The 17345-nt window shown below is 34.6% G+C and overlaps 1 protein-coding gene across 2 annotated transcripts; it reads left to right on the top strand.

Annotated features, from left to right (window-relative positions):
* Nucleotides 1-4419: 4419 nt before the first annotated feature.
* On the top strand, nt 4420-12047 carry LOC21407118 (ethylene-insensitive protein 2). Of its 2 annotated transcripts, none has more exons than XM_010109221.2 (8): nt 4420-4705; nt 5575-6366; nt 6743-6829; nt 6932-7039; nt 7123-7335; nt 8139-8324; nt 8400-11087; nt 11342-12047. In XM_010109221.2, exons 2-8 carry the CDS (start codon nt 6118-6120, stop codon nt 11729-11731), a joined length of 3921 nt encoding a protein of 1306 aa, XP_010107523.1. In that variant the 5' UTR covers nt 4420-4705; nt 5575-6117; the 3' UTR covers nt 11732-12047. The 2 variants fall into 2 exon arrangements, with proteins under 2 accessions (XP_010107523.1, XP_024028755.1); XM_024172987.1 differs by having other exon boundaries at nt 5541-6366.
* Nucleotides 12048-17345: the final 5298 nt, after the last annotated feature.

The raw sequence follows: 17345 nt of genomic DNA, 5'->3' as shown, positions 1-17345 counted from the left end.
TCAGTTATATTTAATTGCAATTATTTGTAACACTGTTCTTTATATCAATTCATTCCTTTTTTTTTTTAGGTAGTAGTTTGATTTGAATTGTTCAAACAATTCATGTAGAATGGAAAAGACATATAACTAAGTCTTGATCCAATACCAATTATCATTTCTTTAGAATGGAAAAGACATATAACTAAGTCTTGATCCAATACCAATTATCATTTCTTTTCTTTTCAAGATTTGGAGCATTTTGGTCGAAAAACAAGACTCAAACTGGAAACTAAAAATATCTTATACGACTTCTTTACTAAAATGGGCAATCACGTAAAAAAAAAAAAAAAATAAAAATAAAAAATAAAAAATAAAAAATAGAGCTCCTACACTGTCCTAAAAAAAGGCCTCATTTTTTTTTTTTTTTTTTAAATTGAATGAAAACCCTCATTTGATTTTCCTTCCTAGAAACTATGTGAATTTGGGAATCAATAATTGTGTCAATTTAAGAGGCTTTAAATTCATATATTCTGATGCTGACAATAGTTGGGTCTGGCAATATATACCTAAAAGGGTCAAAGCCCTTTCTTGAAGTTGAAGTACCACACCTCAATCATCATGGGACCTTTGGCTCTCCATTAATTTTCTGCTATGGATAATTCTCAAATTTTAATTATTGTACCAATTTAATAAGTTGGATTTTTATGGTTGAGATTATTTTCTTTGGGCTGACACATTAATTTTCTGGACTATTAATTGCTAAGCATAGGTTAATGAGCCACCAAAATATGAAATTGATAGAAAGATTGGTACACATTTATGTTAGTTTACAAATCTATCCCAAAAACTTAAGCTTTGGGATGGATTGGTAAACTAACATTGTATCAGAACGGGAGGTCCTAAGTTCAAACCCCTGTAATTTCACTCTTTATTCACATTTAAATTGTCATCACGTGTTGGGCTTAAATATTCACGTGTTGGGCTTTTTAATTAATTTACACACACGATTGTCCATTGTCCAATCCACACGTGAGGGGAAGTGTTAAAGTATAAAACTATTGTTGGCCTACCTCCTAATAGCTTAAACTTTTGGGATGGATTGGTAAACTAACAATATATATATACACACACATACACGCCCATTTATTGAAAGGGGAAAAACAAATGTAGAAAAAAGGTAGCTCATATTTTGTCTGATCTACAACTTGATTTCTGATTTTGACATATTTGAACCTCAGTACAAAGTTATAAATTCATAAAGGGATAATGACATGTTTTACAAGTTTTTGTACCGGGACTAAAGATTCAAACTCTAGACCTTAACATTGAATTCAATTTCATGAATAATAAATTTTAGGCTAAGTCTACAATCACGTTTCAAAAGTTTTGAGCTAATGTCAAACACATATATATTTCCCTCACTTTTTTTTTAATTATTACAAGGAAAGTTTGAACTTTTTTATGTGTTTGAACTTTTTTTTTTTTTTCTCTTGTAAAGAAGATGATCACTGGAGTCATTCTGCCCCATCCTTATCGTCTATAGAAAAGATCCCATGGCCATCAATAGAATGGAAAGTGCCTGATCTAATAAACTTGAAGCATTGGTCCAGTTTGCATACCGCAATGGATCCAACGCGCACAAATTATTAATCGGTCAAGAATCTTTAAAATTAGATTCGTTAATTGTCCGTTTAGTTCACGCATTTAAGTGGTCAGTGATTTTGTATTTGAATTTAAATTTTATAAGAGAATCTATTTACGGAAACTTTGTTTATTCAAATTCGTTGTGAGAGAGTAGTGAACCAAATGAGCCATAAGATTATGATTTGAGAATATTTTTAAAAGAGACTTATATATGGGTAGCTCCAGCCTCCATGATATATATATATGTTATTTGCAACTCCAGCCTCCATGTTAACTTACAAGTGATAACACTTATATTGATGTAAAAGTTAGTAATGGGCTTGTGATCGTTCATCAATGGTTGTTGCATTTAAGATTAATCTAACTTCCTTTAAAAATATGTTATCTTATAAAGACATTAATGAGGTGGGTATTATCCTTTGGAATAATACTGTGTTTGTCAAACTTTTTATGCTAAATTTAAAATAATAAGGACTCGTTCACTTCGCAGATTCGAGTTTTCAATTTGAGCTGAGAGTGACATTTTCTGATAGATTTTCACTGTAGCAGAAAAAGTTAGATAAGTTAGATGTGACATTTTTCTGAGAGTTTTTACTGTAAAAACTTAAAACTGAAAACTCGAATCGGTGAAATGAATAAGGCCTAAGTAATAGAACAATTTCAAACAATTTGATATATTGTGTTAAAGAGACTATATAATGAATGCTGCATTATTCAGAAAAAAAGGGCTGCATTAGTTAGTGTCTAAAGTGTTGTGGAGTAACCTGGTTTGTATATACTTATTTAAAAAAATTTCCTTTGTTGTTTTCTTTATATTATAAAGCTAGTGACTATAAAAATCCCTAAAAAAAGTGACTAGATATAGCAGACGCAATAAGAAATACATTTTTCTGGAGTATTTATTTTAAGATATCAAACTTGTTGGGGATCATGTGATTGCTTCTTCTTTTTCAATTTTTTCTTCTTCTTCTTTTTTTTTTTTTTTTTGAAATGCATTTTTTAAACGTTATCAAATTTCCGTTGAAGTCATTGTCTGAACAATTGTGAGCACATATAGCAATAGTATCAATTTGTTCTTTTCTCATTCTATTTTTTTAAATGTACCCAAAAATATTCAATTCAAGCAATTCCAAAAGTTCATATCCAATATATTTTGGTCTCGTTCGTTTTGCGGATTCGTGTTGAGATGTGACATTTTCTGAGAGCTTTTAACTGTAACAGAAAAAATTAAATGTGACATTTTTTAAAAAATTTTTAATTATAAAAACTTAAAACTGAAAATTCAAATTGATTAAATAAAATAATCATTTGTTTTCTTGACAATTATATAAAATTGTCTGCTATATCGACATGCCTTTGAAAAGTATTCACAAAAGTTAAAAATAGCTAACATAGACATTATTGTAAAGAGGTCAAAATCCAATTTTGTGCTTAATTGAGAATTTCATAAAAACAAGGGTAACAATCTGTTAGAATATATATATTCCCCCAAAAGTTTGAAAAGGCAGCTTTAAAGGGTGAGAGTGAAGCAATATGTAGACCACATGTCTTTGCTAAAAAGCTCAGAGTGGCACATTTTTTTTACCCCGCGTGCTAGAAATATTGATTCAAATTCGCTAATGCAGAATTTTTTTTTCCCCCCCAAAAAATATGTTTTTATTGTATTATTAAATAAGAGAAGATTTGAATTTAATCCCTAGATTGCAAGAGAAAGCTAGTTGAGGTAGAATTTTGAAAGAAGTTGCCGGCTCATTCCCGACTTTATATATATATATATATATATAGATATATATAAAGAGTGCAAGAAAAAGTTAAAAAAATTTATAAGCTCTTAACATTATACGAGTTACGAAGACTCCATTTATTTTATCGATTTGAATTTAAAATTAATAAAAAGTTTTAAAAAATAATCACATTTAATTTTTTACTACAGTAAAAAATTCTCACATAAAGTCACATCTGAACTCAAATTAAAAACTCGAATAAGCGAACTAAGGGCCCGTTTAGTTTGTTAATTCGAGTTTTTAATTCGAGTTGAGATGTGACTTTATGTGAGAATTTTTTACTGTAGTAAAAAAATTAGATGTAACTGTTTGTGATAATTTTTTACTGTAACAAAACTCAAATTTTAAACTTAAATAAGTGAAATAAATGGGGTCTAAATAAATCTGAAATGACCCCATTTATATTTTACATGTTACCGGCTTCCATGTTTTATAAGAAACTAATATGAAATTGTTACCGAACTAAACCTGTAATTATTAATGCGCGGGCATAATTAGTTATTATGCACAGAATTATCACAAACGCGCGCGCGAATTAGTTATTATTACCAAGAATGTTTCATGAAATAAACACCAAAATTAACCTTAAATCCTCACCGTAACCGTTGTTAAAACTAAAGCAATTACTTCCTCTCCGTTTTGGCACTGATTTTTAAGCTCCTCTCCTGAAAACGTAGCAATCACAAACCCTAACAAAAATTAATTAGACAAGAATTAAATTTTTTTTAAAAAAGCTTTTTTCTCTCTCTCTCTCTCTCTCTCTCTCTCTCTCTCTCTCTCTCTCTCTCTCTTTTTTGTTTTTTGTTTTTTTGTTTTTTTACATTTTTGGAACTCATACAAAGAAAGCATATGCGTAAGCCATTAATGAAAAAGTGAGATAGAAAAAACCCAACTGTCTTTTAGAGCTTATCTTTTTTCCTTTTCTCCTTTTAATTACTATTTCTTTAATACTTTTCTAAATTAATTTAATGATTTTATTTTTGTCCAAGACTTTTTTACACTTCACTCTCATGCCCTCTCTCTCTCTCTCCTCCCCTTTCTCTCTCTTCAAGATGGCTCTGGAAGCCCACCCATAATTTGCTCTTTTACACACCCATTCTCTCTCTCTCTCTCTCTCTGAAAATTGAGCGTCTCTGTTTTCTCTTCTCTCCACTCTCTCTCTCTCTATATCTACATATGTAGGAGTTTCAATACACTTTAGTCGTGTGTTGTCTTTAAAGCTTTACTGAGATCTGTCTACCCACTGTTTTTTGCTTTCTTTGGGTTTCAACAACTGGATAATAAGCAGAGAAAAGAAGGTAATCCATTTCCAAGAACCCTAATTCCGTACGAATTCAAAGCCAGTCCCTTTTTTACTTTTTTTGTTTGTTTGTTTCTTTCGTTTTGTTGAAGTACTGTAAACTTGATTGATTGAAGTTCAACCTTATCGTCTTCGGAGTTTGTGCCAAAAATGGGGTTTTTTTTCTCTCCCCTTTTTGGGATTAAATCTTGAGACTTTTTTATTTTTTCGAGGTCAATCAGATCCATGGAAGCTGGTTTTGATGATCTTTTAGTTCTGGGATTTGGCAGTCGAATCGCGTAGGTTTTTTTATATATATTTTCTAATGAATTTGTTCTAAGATCTGAAATGGCTTTTTTTTTAGTAGGGTTTTTCTTTGGGGTTCGGTTACTTTATTCGGGTCTTAATTCAATATTTTTGGTTCGTAGATTGTTGTTTTGGTGAATTTTTAAAGATATATTATATATTTATATATACATATATATATTTTTTTTGTAGAATGAATTTTAGCTAGATTAGCAGATTGACGCTTATGGAATTCATTTTTTCATTAATGTATTTACTTGAGGATTCTCGTTAATTAGTTTATATGAAGTTGTTGGGATGAAACTTATCCTGGTGAAATAAGTTGTTTAGTTAGTGATGACTATAAGTTGACCAAGTCGCTTGTTTGTCCTGATTGCTATTTCTGGAATTTCTGATGGTTCTGTTGTTATGGACCGTGTGATGCTTCTTTTCTTTGATCGTAAATGGTTTTAAGGACTAAATTCTGTTATATTATAATCTGAATCCCTGATCAAATGCTATATCTTGTTGTTGTTGTTGTTAATTTGATTTGGTTTTATTTTTTTCAGTCTTTTGTCAAACTGATGGACTGTAATGAATCAGGATTTGGCAATAAAATCGCTCCGATGGGGAATTGATTCCTTAAATCGTGCTTGTTTTGTGGAACTAGTGCAAATTCAACTTGTTGACCTCAAAACCTCATTTTGGATTGGAGCAAGCATCTAATCATGTTGAGGAGATGAACGAAGAATATCCCAGGCTTTTGAACTCATTGAACACTTGCATTCAAGTTGGTATGATTGAGAGTATCAGATTGGTATCTGATGATCACAGCTATTGTCCATAGTTATTATGGTGACTCTTATGGAGAGAAGCTACCTTAGGTTTTATTAGGGCACCTGCATTGCAACAGCTTGTTTATCGCTTTATCAGGTTGTCATTGGAATAATTGTGTTTTTGTTCTCCAAAGGTGATGAACTTGGCGCATTTTTTAATGGGACCTGTTTATCATTGATAGGCTGCATTGTCTTGGAAATATATGATTGGCAGTTGTATGATTTGCTTAGCTTGATACTTAAGGAAGGCCCTTTTTCTCAGAAGTGTTTTACGAGTAGTTTCATGGTGGTTTGAGTATTGGTAGATAATATGGAAGCTGAGAATTCTAATGCTAACCGTTTGCCAACTGTTCTCCATCGGTTAGTTCCTGTTGTTGTACCTGTGCTTCTGGTTGCTATTGGATATGTTGATCCTGGAAAGTGGGCGGCAACTGTTGAAGGAGGTGCACATTTTGGGTCTGATCTAGTAGCTTTGACGCTTGTCTTCAATTTTGCTGCTATTTTATGTCAGTACCTGTCTGCTCGGATTGGCGTTGTTACTGGAAGGGATCTTGCCCAGGTATTAATTTATTTCTAAGAGGAGACTCCTTGTTTGCACAAGTCACGAGAGGAGAACATGTGATAATGGATTTTGATCGTAATATACGATTCTGTAGTGTCGTCTCCTGCCATTGTCCGTACCCGCTTTATTAAAAAGTGAATTAAAATACTGATTGATGTATATTTGCAACGGGGATTTTCCATTACAATAGTGTATTCATTGTTCGTTAGTATGGTTTTGAAGATTGGTGATTTTCTACCACGAACAAACTTGTGTATGTCATTTAATTGCATTTGGTTAATTGATCGACTCTGTGGTATGCTGACTGAACACCCCCTCTTTACATCAACCATATGCATACATCTTGTTACATCTTTTCTTATTATGTCTACAGATTTGCAGTGATGAGTACGACAAGTGGACATGCATATTTTTAGGATTGCAAACAGAGCTGTCTATGATTCTGTTGGACCTCACCATGGTAATATCTTTTTTGAGAACTTAAAATTTAGGCGTGGGCCGCAATCATGCTACAAAACTTTTAACTTTATATCCTGGTGTATGATTACTCCAATTTTACTAGGTCTTGGGCATTGCACATGGACTTAATCATCTGTTTGAGTGGGACCTGTTCACTTGTGTCCTTTTGACTGCTATTAGTGCTATTTTATTTCCTGTTTATTCCCTTCTGGTAAGTATAATTACATGCATTCCTTTAGAACAGTAACCTTTTGTTACTATCTACTAAGCTTTTCCTTTGGTTTCCATTTTTAGGAGATGGGCAAGGTAAACTTTCTGTGCATATACATAGCAGGCTTCATATTGTTTTCTTCTGTACTTGGGGTATTAATCAATCATCAAGAAATGACGCTTTCCATGAATGGAATGCTAACAAAACTAAGCGGAGAGAGCGCATTTGCACTAATGAGTCTTCTCGGAGCAAGTATAATGCCTCACAACTTTTACCTCCATTCTTCAATTGTACAGGTACCTCTATCTCTCATTCCTTTCCTGTATCCATCTCACTTCTATTGCACACATGTATGCCCTATTTAGCAGAATGACCTTGTAAGTGTGCATAGATGTCTTCACCTTGTGCTGTCTATGTAAATGGCTTTCTGGTAGATGAATAGTTATTGGTTCTTGGTGTCCATATATCCTAGGTAATTCTTCTCCCCTTTTTAGATTTAGATTCTCGTGATGTTCATATTTCAGAAACTTTTCAATGAGGAGATGGTCATGTGAGCCGTCCCATAAGGTTTCCTTATCTTTTGCCTTCTGAGGGGTGATGTACTGGTTTAATAATCAATTCAATGTATTTCTCAAAACAGCTTATTCTTGGATATTTTATTCTTTTGTGGGCAGTACAAAGCAAAAATATGTTGTGCATGTCTGCTTGTTAAGGTCTTTATGCTCATACTTTGTTACCGAGTCATTGAACTTTTTATCATTACTCTCTCTCGTCCATGCATGTTTTCCTTTGGCATTACACGAGTTGCATACAATCTACCTAAATTTCACTCACTCTCTCTCTCTCTCTCTCTCTGTCTCTCTGTCTCTCTGTCTCTCTCTCTCTCTCTCTCTCTCTCGCGTCCTTGCATGTTTTCCTTTGGCATTTCACGAGTCGCATACAATCTACCTAAATTTCAAAGTTTTGTTTCTTCATTCTTATGTTGATTGGAAGTGCTTTGCAAACATTGATAAATAATTAGGCCATGCTTCTCGTTTTATTACTACCATTGTTATTTTGTGTATCAATCCTCTGAAATATCAGTGTTGTATTCTCACAGCAGCAGCATGGACCAGAAAACGTTTCTAAGGATGCCTTGTGTCACAAGCATTTTTTTGCCATCTTATGCGTCTTCAGTGGCATTTATGTGGTGAATTACGTGCTGATGAACTCAGCAGCAAATGCTTTCTACAGTTCTGGCCTTGTTTTGCTTACCTTTCAGGATGCAATGTCAGTGGTGGAACAGGTTTGGATTTTCCCTGTTAGGAACTTTTCATGTGGAAGTTTTATTATGCGTGCTAAACCAAGTTAAATTATGCAGGTGTTTAGAGGTCCAATAGCACCTGTTGCCTTTTTACTTGTTCTCTTTGTCTCAAATCAAATCACCGCATTGAGTTGGGGTGTGGGTGGACAAGTAGTGCTTCGTGATTTCTTGAAGCTGGACATTCCTGGTTGGCTCCACTGTGCTACAATCAGAATTATTGCCATTATTCCAGCTCTTTATTGTGTTTGGAGCTCAGGACATGAAGGAATGTATCAGCTTCTTATATTCTCTCAAGTTTTAGTAGCATTGCTGCTTCCATCTTCTGTGATCCCTCTTTTCCGAATAGCGGCATCAAGACCAATAATGGGTGCCTACAAAGTTCCTCAGATTGTTGAGTTTCTAACCTTGATTGCATTTATTGGGATGCTTGGGTTGAAGATTGTATTTGTTGTAGAAATGGTGTTTGGGAATAGTGATTGGGTAGGTAATTTGTGGAATATGGGAAGTAGTATGTCTGCTTCTTATGTCGTTCTTCTCATCATTGTCTGTGCATCATTTTGTTTGATGCTTTGGCTGGCAGCTACGCCACTGAAGTCTGCTAGCGTTCCATTAGATGCTCAAGCGTGGAACTGGGATTCACCAAAGTCTATAACTGATTCGTTCACCCGCAAAGATGATATCGACATAACTGAGAGTAGATATCATGGAGAGGCACGTGTGCCGAAGCAAGAACTGACACCAGTCCTAGGAAGGGCCTTGGATAGTCAGTCTGATGTAACAGTTGCAAATTTTGATTTTGAGTTGCCTGAGACTCTCATAGAGCCTGATCATGAGCTTCAATCGACCACCGTAGAAGAAAATAGTTCCAACAATGCATTTTCCAGCTCTTCAACAACCTATAAGGAGGAATCTGCATCAATAGTAGAGGCAGTTCCTGTCTCAACTGTAGTTAATGAAGTTTCTGATATCACGTTAATGAAAAATAGTCAATTGAAGACTGATATAAAGCACCCAGTTGAAAAGACAGTTGGAGTTGAATCGGATCTACAAGTTGAAAAAGATGACGACGAGGGAGATACCTGGGAGGCTGAAGACTTATCCAAAGGGGCTCCTGGGACTCCGTCTTTCTCATCTGAGGGTCCAGGGTCATTTAGGAGTCTCAGTGGGAAGAGTGACGACTGGGGAAATGGTGCTGGAAGTCTTTCAAGACTAGCAGGACTGGGTCGTGCTGCAAGGCGTCAACTAGCTGCAGTACTTGATGAGTTTTGGGGACAACTCTATGATTTCCATGGGCAACTAACTCAGGAAGCCAAGGCTAAGAGATTGGATGTGTTATTTGGGGCGGATTCAAAGGCTGGCGCTTCCTCTTTGAAAGTCGATACCACTGCAAAGGAAATTTCTGGGTACTTCCCGTCTGTGGGAGGAAGAGGATCCGATCCTCTGACGAACTCAAGTTTGTATGACTCTCCCGAACAACAGAGGGTGCGAAGCAATTTAGAGTCATCATATGATGTCCAAAGGGGAGCGTCTTCGTTGTGGTCCAACAACATGCAGTTGGATGCGTATGCACAAAATTCCAACTGTAATGTTCTTGATGCTGGTGAGAGAAGATATTCAAGTGTGCGTAACCTTCCGACTTCTGAGGCTTGGGGGGATTATCAGCCAGCTACAGTGCACGGTTATCAGATTGCTTCTTATGTTAGTCGGTTAGCAAAGGAAAGAAGTTCTGAGAACTTGAATGGTCAGCTGCAGTCTCAGGCCATTAAATCCTCTACATTGGGTGCTACAAACTACAGAGATTCACTTGCGTTTGCTATGGGGCAGAAGTTACAAAGTGGATTAAGCGCTGCTCAGGTCTCCGGCATCCAGAGTCTAATAGCTTCTAGAAATAGTCTTATGCAGACTGAACGGCCATATTATGCTCTTTGTCCTTCTGGACCTGCTGAGACAGTGGTGACCTCAGCCAATACCAAGAAATATCATAGCTTGCCAGACATTCACCGTGATATATATGCATCTGATAAAATTCCTCAGTGGGAGAGTGCTAGTGGATTTGGATCATCTGTTGGCAGAACTGGGTATGAACAATCCATGTATTCAAATTCTGGTTCCAGGACGGGAGGTCCTTTGGCATTTGATGAACTCTCTCCATCAAAGGTCTACAGAGATGCTCTATCCGCGCCAATGAATTCTAGTTTTGATACTGGGTCCCTCTGGTCTAGGCAGCCATTTGAGCAATTCGGTGTGGCTGATAGTGCTCGTTCCTTTGATAGCAGAGTTGGAAGTAGGATGAGTACTGTAAATCAAGAAGCTATTTCGCCTGCAGATTTGGAAGCAAAGCTTCTTCAGTCTTTCAGACATTGCATTGTAAAGCTTCTGAAGTTGGAAGGTTCTGACTGGTTGTTTAGACAGAATGATGGGGCTGATGAGGAGCTTATTGATCGCGTTGCTGCAAGGGAAAAGTTTCTTTATGAAGCTGAAGCCAGAGAGATGAATCGGGTCCACATGGGTGAGCCTCAGTACTTATCTCCAGAAAGGAAGTATTCTTCACTAAAGAACAGTGATGCAAGTTTCGCCTATTCTGCTGTTTCCTCGGTCCCTCATTGTGGAGAAGGCTGCGTGTGGAAATCAGATTTGATAGTGAGCTTTGGAGTTTGGTGCATTCATCGGGTTCTCGACCTCTCACTTATGGAAAGTCGGCCAGAGCTATGGGGAAAGTACACATATGTACTGAATCGCCTTCAGGTAAATAATTGTGACTCAATTCTTATGGCCTACTTAAAATAATTTAGCAAGCTTGACATGATCCTAGGACAATTTTGTTTTTGTTATTCCGTAAATGTCATCGCTTATGGTCTTGGGTACAACTTGCAAGAAGCAAGTACTCTTCATTTACTTGTTTCTTGCAACTCCATATTTGGACAATTTGTATTCAGCAAATAATTGTTAAGATATTGTCAGTGGACTGATTTTTACTGTGGTACACATTCTTGAATCAGGGGATCATTGACCCGGCATTTTCGAAGCCTCGATCGCCGATGACCCCTTGCTTCTGCCTTCATGTCCCAGCAGCAGCGCAGCAGAGGCTAAGCCCGCCTGTTTCAAATGGAATGTTACCTCCAGCTGCCAAACCCGCACGGGGAAAGTGCACAACCGCAGTGACACTCCTGGACATAATCAAGGACGTCGAGATTGCAATCTCTTGCCGAAAGGGACGGATGGGGACGGCGGCTGGTGACGTGGCTTTCCCGAAGGGGAAAGAAAATCTGGCGTCCGTCCTCAAGCGCTACAGGCGGCGGTTGTCCAACAAACCAGTCATCACTCTAGACGGGCCCGGTTCACGGAAGGTTCCAAGTACATCTGCACCGTATGTCTCAACTCTTGTGTGATCTGTTTGTCTCATTTGCCCCTCTACCGGGATTTTGAGCTATAAGATTTTGGTGTAATAGCTCATGTTCTGGATGTAGAGTGCTCGGTTGTATTCAGGATCTCTCACAACCTCAACATGTGTATCAAAGTCAACAGCTGCAAAGAAAAAAAGGTTTTTATTTCCATGTAATGTTAATGTATACATAGGATTGAGAAATTACTTGAGACGTGTAATTTGCAGCATAATTTTAAAGGAAAATGATTTGAAGGGGGTGGTGGAAAGTTGATCAATGCCAATATTTGTGTTGGTCGATTCTGTGACTTCTTTTTTACCAACCTCAAACTCTACAATCTTGCCAATCCTCCTTTAAAAAAAGCAATGCCTTTTTCTTTATTTTATTTCATTTTATTTTCATATGTAACAAGCAAAAAGCAATGTCTTTTGTTTCTTCTTTTCGGCAACACAAATCATTCTTCTTCACACATGGAATGATCCACCCAACCATTGTGTAATACTTAATTCAAATAATGAAAAGTTTTCCTGGTCATTTAATTGGGAGATCAAATTGTCAAGGAAAATAAAAATAAATATTCTACCTCTTTAAGTACTTAACTTATTAAAAGTATTTTTTTTCAAATTTATTTCTTGATTAGTTTTAGTTTAAAAGGTAAAAATATACAGGTTAATGTTAAGAAATAGAAATAAAATAGTTTCATTTTAAAAAGTATATTTAAAAATTTCTACGAGAAGTTTGTGGGATTAAATTACGGTTATTTCGCTTATAGTTATTCCGTGTAGAACTTAACTTCAATGATGGAAGTTAATTGTTATTGTTTTATAAATTTAAGAAAATATGTTGGGGACTATAGTGTTAAATTACCGAGAATTTAAGAGACACAAAGGGTGACTTTACGGTACAGTTTTATGTATTATGTATTAGGCTATACTCGTATTTATTTAGGTCTCATTCACTTCGCGAATTCGAGTTTTCAATTCGAGTTGAGATGTGATATTTTTTGAGAATTTTTTATTGTAGCAAAAAAAGTTAGATGTGATATTTTCTGAGAGCTTTTTACTGTAGAAACCTAAAACTAAAAATTCGAATCGGTAAAGTGAACGAGACCTAAATGTTAAATTTGAAATTTCAAAAAAAAAAAAAAAGTGTTGTCCTTTGGCCTATAATCTAACGGCCATTTGATAATTTACTGAGATTAGAAGTGGAACGGAAAACAGCGTATACATAATTTCATCAACTTGCATGCAGGGAGTTTAAAGTCACCTAAATTAATAAAAAGCGTAATTTTAATTTTACTGTAAATAATGAGAATTGATCTATATACTATACAAAAAGATCTCGATAAATCGTCATTCACTGCCATACCATCAAAACTAATTATAAAGAATTCAGAGGGTAGTTGTGTAAAGTACTCTTTTGAAAATGTGGGCAGGTAAAGTAAGTTTTTTCTTGGCTTAATTGAAAAATAAGCTTGCTTTGCTCTTAGCTTCATCAATGGCGTGGGCGAGGATTAGGGGGAGTCGGTGAGAGATAACGATGGCCTCAAAAATAAATAATAATATTGAATTAGTCCCTTTGTTAGCTAGCTAGACCCCACAACCACAGTCTGCCACGTGGACGAATCACACTCCTCGGTGGCTGATCTTTTTCTCAAATGCTTCCTCTTTGTATTTTGTGAAGGTTATCAGTAATTTCACTATATTGATTCGTCTTCATCATCCTCTCTCTCTCTCTCTCTCTCTCTCTCTCAGTATATTGATTCATCCTCATCATCATCTCTCTCTCTCTCTCTCACTATATTTCTCTCTCTCTCTCTCTCTCTCTCTCTCTCGGTATATTGATTCATCTTCATCATCATCTCTCTCTCTCTCTCTCTCATCTGGAATTCTCTTCTTCAAAGACAAACAGGTACGTTTATGTTCTCTTTCTATCAACCTCAAAAACTCGTATAATTTTGTTCTACAGACTAAAGTTTGCCGTTTTATATTTGATCAAGTTTGTCATGATGGAGAGAACAAACAGTTACATAAGAATATATTTTTCCCCTTTTTTTTTTGTTTCCCAAAATAGTATTTGCATGAGCTAAACACAAGACTAAGAACTAAGAAAATTTTGGCACGAGAAGAAAATATTGGAATTCAACTCGACGAGGTTAAACTCCTAGCTTTCACAAATAATGGGTCTCATCTAACTCTCATGACCCCGTTTAGTTTCGTGATTTAAATTTTTAATTTGAATTGAAATGTGATTTTATGTGAGAATTTTTTATTGTAATAAAAAAAATTAAATACGATTATTTTTGAAAATTTTTTACTAGGTGAAATGAATGAGGCGTTTTCTTTCTAATTATCTCTTGAATTATAAAACTGTTATTTGCAAAGCTTCATAAGCTTGGATTTATTAACTATCAATTATTTGTGGTAATGTGATTTATATTTCATAAATGCAGTGGAATAAAAAAAAGGGGGTGAGAAATGGGGTACATAGTGGTGCTATCAGTGCCGGTGATCCTGTTTATATTGATCGTGGCCCTTGCTTTCTACCTTCTAGGTAGGGCCCGTGGTAGATCACAGGCTGAGAGTGTCCCACAGTATTATGGGCCTCCTGCGCCTCCATTCCAAGCCCATCCTCCACCTCAAGACAAACCATCGCAGGTCTAAATCAGAGTTCTGCAGTTTTAGGCCCAATAAGTGTCATGTGTGTGTCTCTGGTGTTAATTAGGCTCAATACCACTTTTTATTTATTTATTTATTAATTATTATTATTAAGTTTTGGGCTCGATATCACCTTTTTTAAGTCTAGTTATTCACATGTACTATTTTGAGATAAAAATTAGACTTAAAAAAAAAAGTTTGAGAAAATTGTAGATTTACTCTTAAGAATATATGGATATGGATTTTTATTTTTCATTCTTGATTAATACTTTTTTCATAGTATATGTATTTAACTAAAAAAATTATTAATCAAGAAAAAATAATAAAAATTTAAACCCGTGTATTTTTTAAGGAATATTTACCTCCTCTCTATTAAAAATGTTCACTCGACACGTATGTTTGAAATCCAATTTGTGTAAAAGTGTTATTCCTCTAAATCACCTAACACCCGGTATGTTGTAGGTTTAGAATTTTCTTCTCTCTTATAACTGATGATACTGATCACTACTGGTTTGTTAATTAATTTAAAAGTAATATGTGAAATTCTGTGAGGCTTTACTATATGTTAAATTGATATGTGAATTTGTGGTTGAAATAAAAATGATAATAATCACATATAATAATATATGGTATTGCTCTTTTCTTCTGCCCTCATACAGCTTACACATTTCTGAGGTTAACACTTGACAGTACACAAGTACTTTGTAATAATTATAAAATGTATTACTGACTAAAAACAAAAAAAAAACAAAAAAAGGAACAAATACTTAGAGTGTATGAGTTGGATTTAGTCAAATAGCTATATTAGTTAAAATGATATTAAGTAAGAGTAAATAGTAAAAATTCACTCCCAAAAAAATAGTTATTTATGTATATTTGAAAGGTGAAAAAATATGATATTATGTCAATACAAGTAATTAATTTTGATTAAAAAAAATGCTCAGATTAGTCTTAAAATATCATTTTCTATCTCAATCTTTGAACTCTTGTTTTGCTACTTGTTTTATTCTTTTCCAAAAAAGAGAGAGCTTTTTACTGTAGTAAAAAAGTTAAATGTGACTGTTTCTGAGAACTTTTTACTGTAGCAAAACTCAAATTTTTAACTCTTAAGTTCTTAATCATCTTCTTACCATTTATTACAAAATATTCCACTACATAAAGCTTTTTTAAGAGAACAATGAAAAAGAAGCTATAATGCCTTGCGGAAAATTGCAATGAAAAAGAAGCCATAATGCCTTACGGAAAATTCTTATTTCCTTTATTCTCATTTTGTTTTGCTTTCAATGTTAAAATATTGAATTAGTATTGGAGCCAAAAGAATAAAGACCATAGCTATGGGAAAATAAAGATTTATGCGTTATATTATAAACTAATTTGATAGAATCTAAAGAAAATTATATGTTTGCTATTATATATATATATATAAAGGCTTTTTTGCATGTGTACCCTTGAACTTATTGCGATTGGTAAATCAATCCCTAAACGAAAACTCTTGACAATTGACCCCTTAAATTTTGAAATATTTGCATACCAAGTCCAATTACAATTGGTGTTTGTTTTTTTGACAGATTTTCCTCCGTAAAAATAACTCTTTTAAAAAATTTTATTAGTAAAATAATTTTTTAAAAATTTTTATTTATAAAATGATCTCTTTTTACAAAAAATGAGTAAATATTTTTCTTTATAGAAAATAAAAAAAATTATTTTATTAATTTTATTTTGTTAGAAAGTCATTTTAGCATATTATGCCACGGCAAGCACCTGACTTTGAAAAGAGGTAAGCTCAGTCTTTTTGCTTCAAATTTAACACATATCAATCATTAAAAAAAAAAGAGATTTTATATAAAATTAAGAAAGTAAAACAAAGAATCCATGAGGACGACTGAATCTTCCATCTGCAAAGAACAGAAGCAATCATTTTTGCTAATCGATAAACAAGCAATGTTAGAACATCACCATCAGCAAACAAAATAAGTGCCCAAATTGCAATTTACAAGAAAACCAAAACCATACTATCAATGAATCAAAAATTTCAAATTATACCATTTCTGGAAAAGAGCAAACAATAAATTGAATTCCATTTCTTGAAATGATCAGACGCATAAGGTTTTCGAACTGAAACAAACCTTTCAAAGTCCCATTTTTCATTGCCACAAATATGTGAAACCTAAGTACATCAGTACCTCGGATTCAAAAGTAAAACGAAAAATGAAAGTGAAGAAATCTGACAAAGATCCCTTCCTCCTGCTCTTCCTTGTTTCCCAAAACCATTTCCCAGTTAAAACCCAAATAAAGATTCAAAAATCAAAATCGAAGAAGAAAAAATAATGAAGCGTGAGAGTGCAGATCAATTGACAATAATCATCAAACCATTCTATAACTCTTGATTTCTACAAGTCTCCACGATTCTCGCCACCGTCGGCGCCGATTTCGACATCGAGTTTTCTTTTCCTTCGTCCGTCAAAATTTATTCGATCTTGGTTTCGTTATTTGTTGCAATGACATCATCTAGTGGGGACGACGCTGCAACGCCGGAGATCTGCTGCGACGCCGGCATTAGGCGGGGTAGGGAGACGACGGTGAGTGGGAGGGATTGGTGGAAAAGATGACGAGAAGGGATGGACTGGTTTTTTTCTATGATTTGTTTTATTTTATTATTATTATTTTTGTTTTTGTTAATTCCTAAGTTTATAAAAAATACTTATTATACCCTTCTTTAAAAGTCAGGTGCTCGCCACGTGAGGAAAATGCATTAAAAAACGAACGTTTTCAATTGGACTTCGTATGCAAAGATTTTAAAATTTAAGGGGTCAATTGTCAAAACTTTTGGTTTAGAGATTCGTTTACTAATCACAAGTTTAGGAGGTACCATGAAAAAAAAAACCTTTTTTTTTTTAATTTGCATGGTTATTCTAAAGATTAGGTTTCGTTACTTGTTCTTTTTTTAGTAATAAAAAATGTTG

The sequence above is a fragment of the Morus notabilis genome, unplaced genomic scaffold (assembly GCF_000414095.1).
Source record: "Morus notabilis unplaced genomic scaffold, ASM41409v2 Scaffold342, whole genome shotgun sequence".
NCBI lineage: Eukaryota > Viridiplantae > Streptophyta > Magnoliopsida > Rosales > Moraceae > Morus > Morus notabilis.
This window is presented reverse-complemented; position numbering and strand designations above follow the sequence as displayed.

Excerpts from the sequence above, each read along its gene's own strand:
- LOC21407118 (XM_010109221.2), top strand. The coding sequence starts at position 6,118 with ATGGAAGCTGAGAATTCTAATGCTAACCGTTTGCCAACTGTTCTCCAT. Across the intron at positions 6,830-6,931 it reads TTCTGTTGGACCTCACCATG|GTCTTGGGCATTGCACATGG; the intron begins GTAATATCTTTT and ends CAATTTTACTAG. Across the intron at positions 7,040-7,122 it reads TTCCTGTTTATTCCCTTCTG|GAGATGGGCAAGGTAAACTT; the intron begins GTAAGTATAATT and ends TTCCATTTTTAG.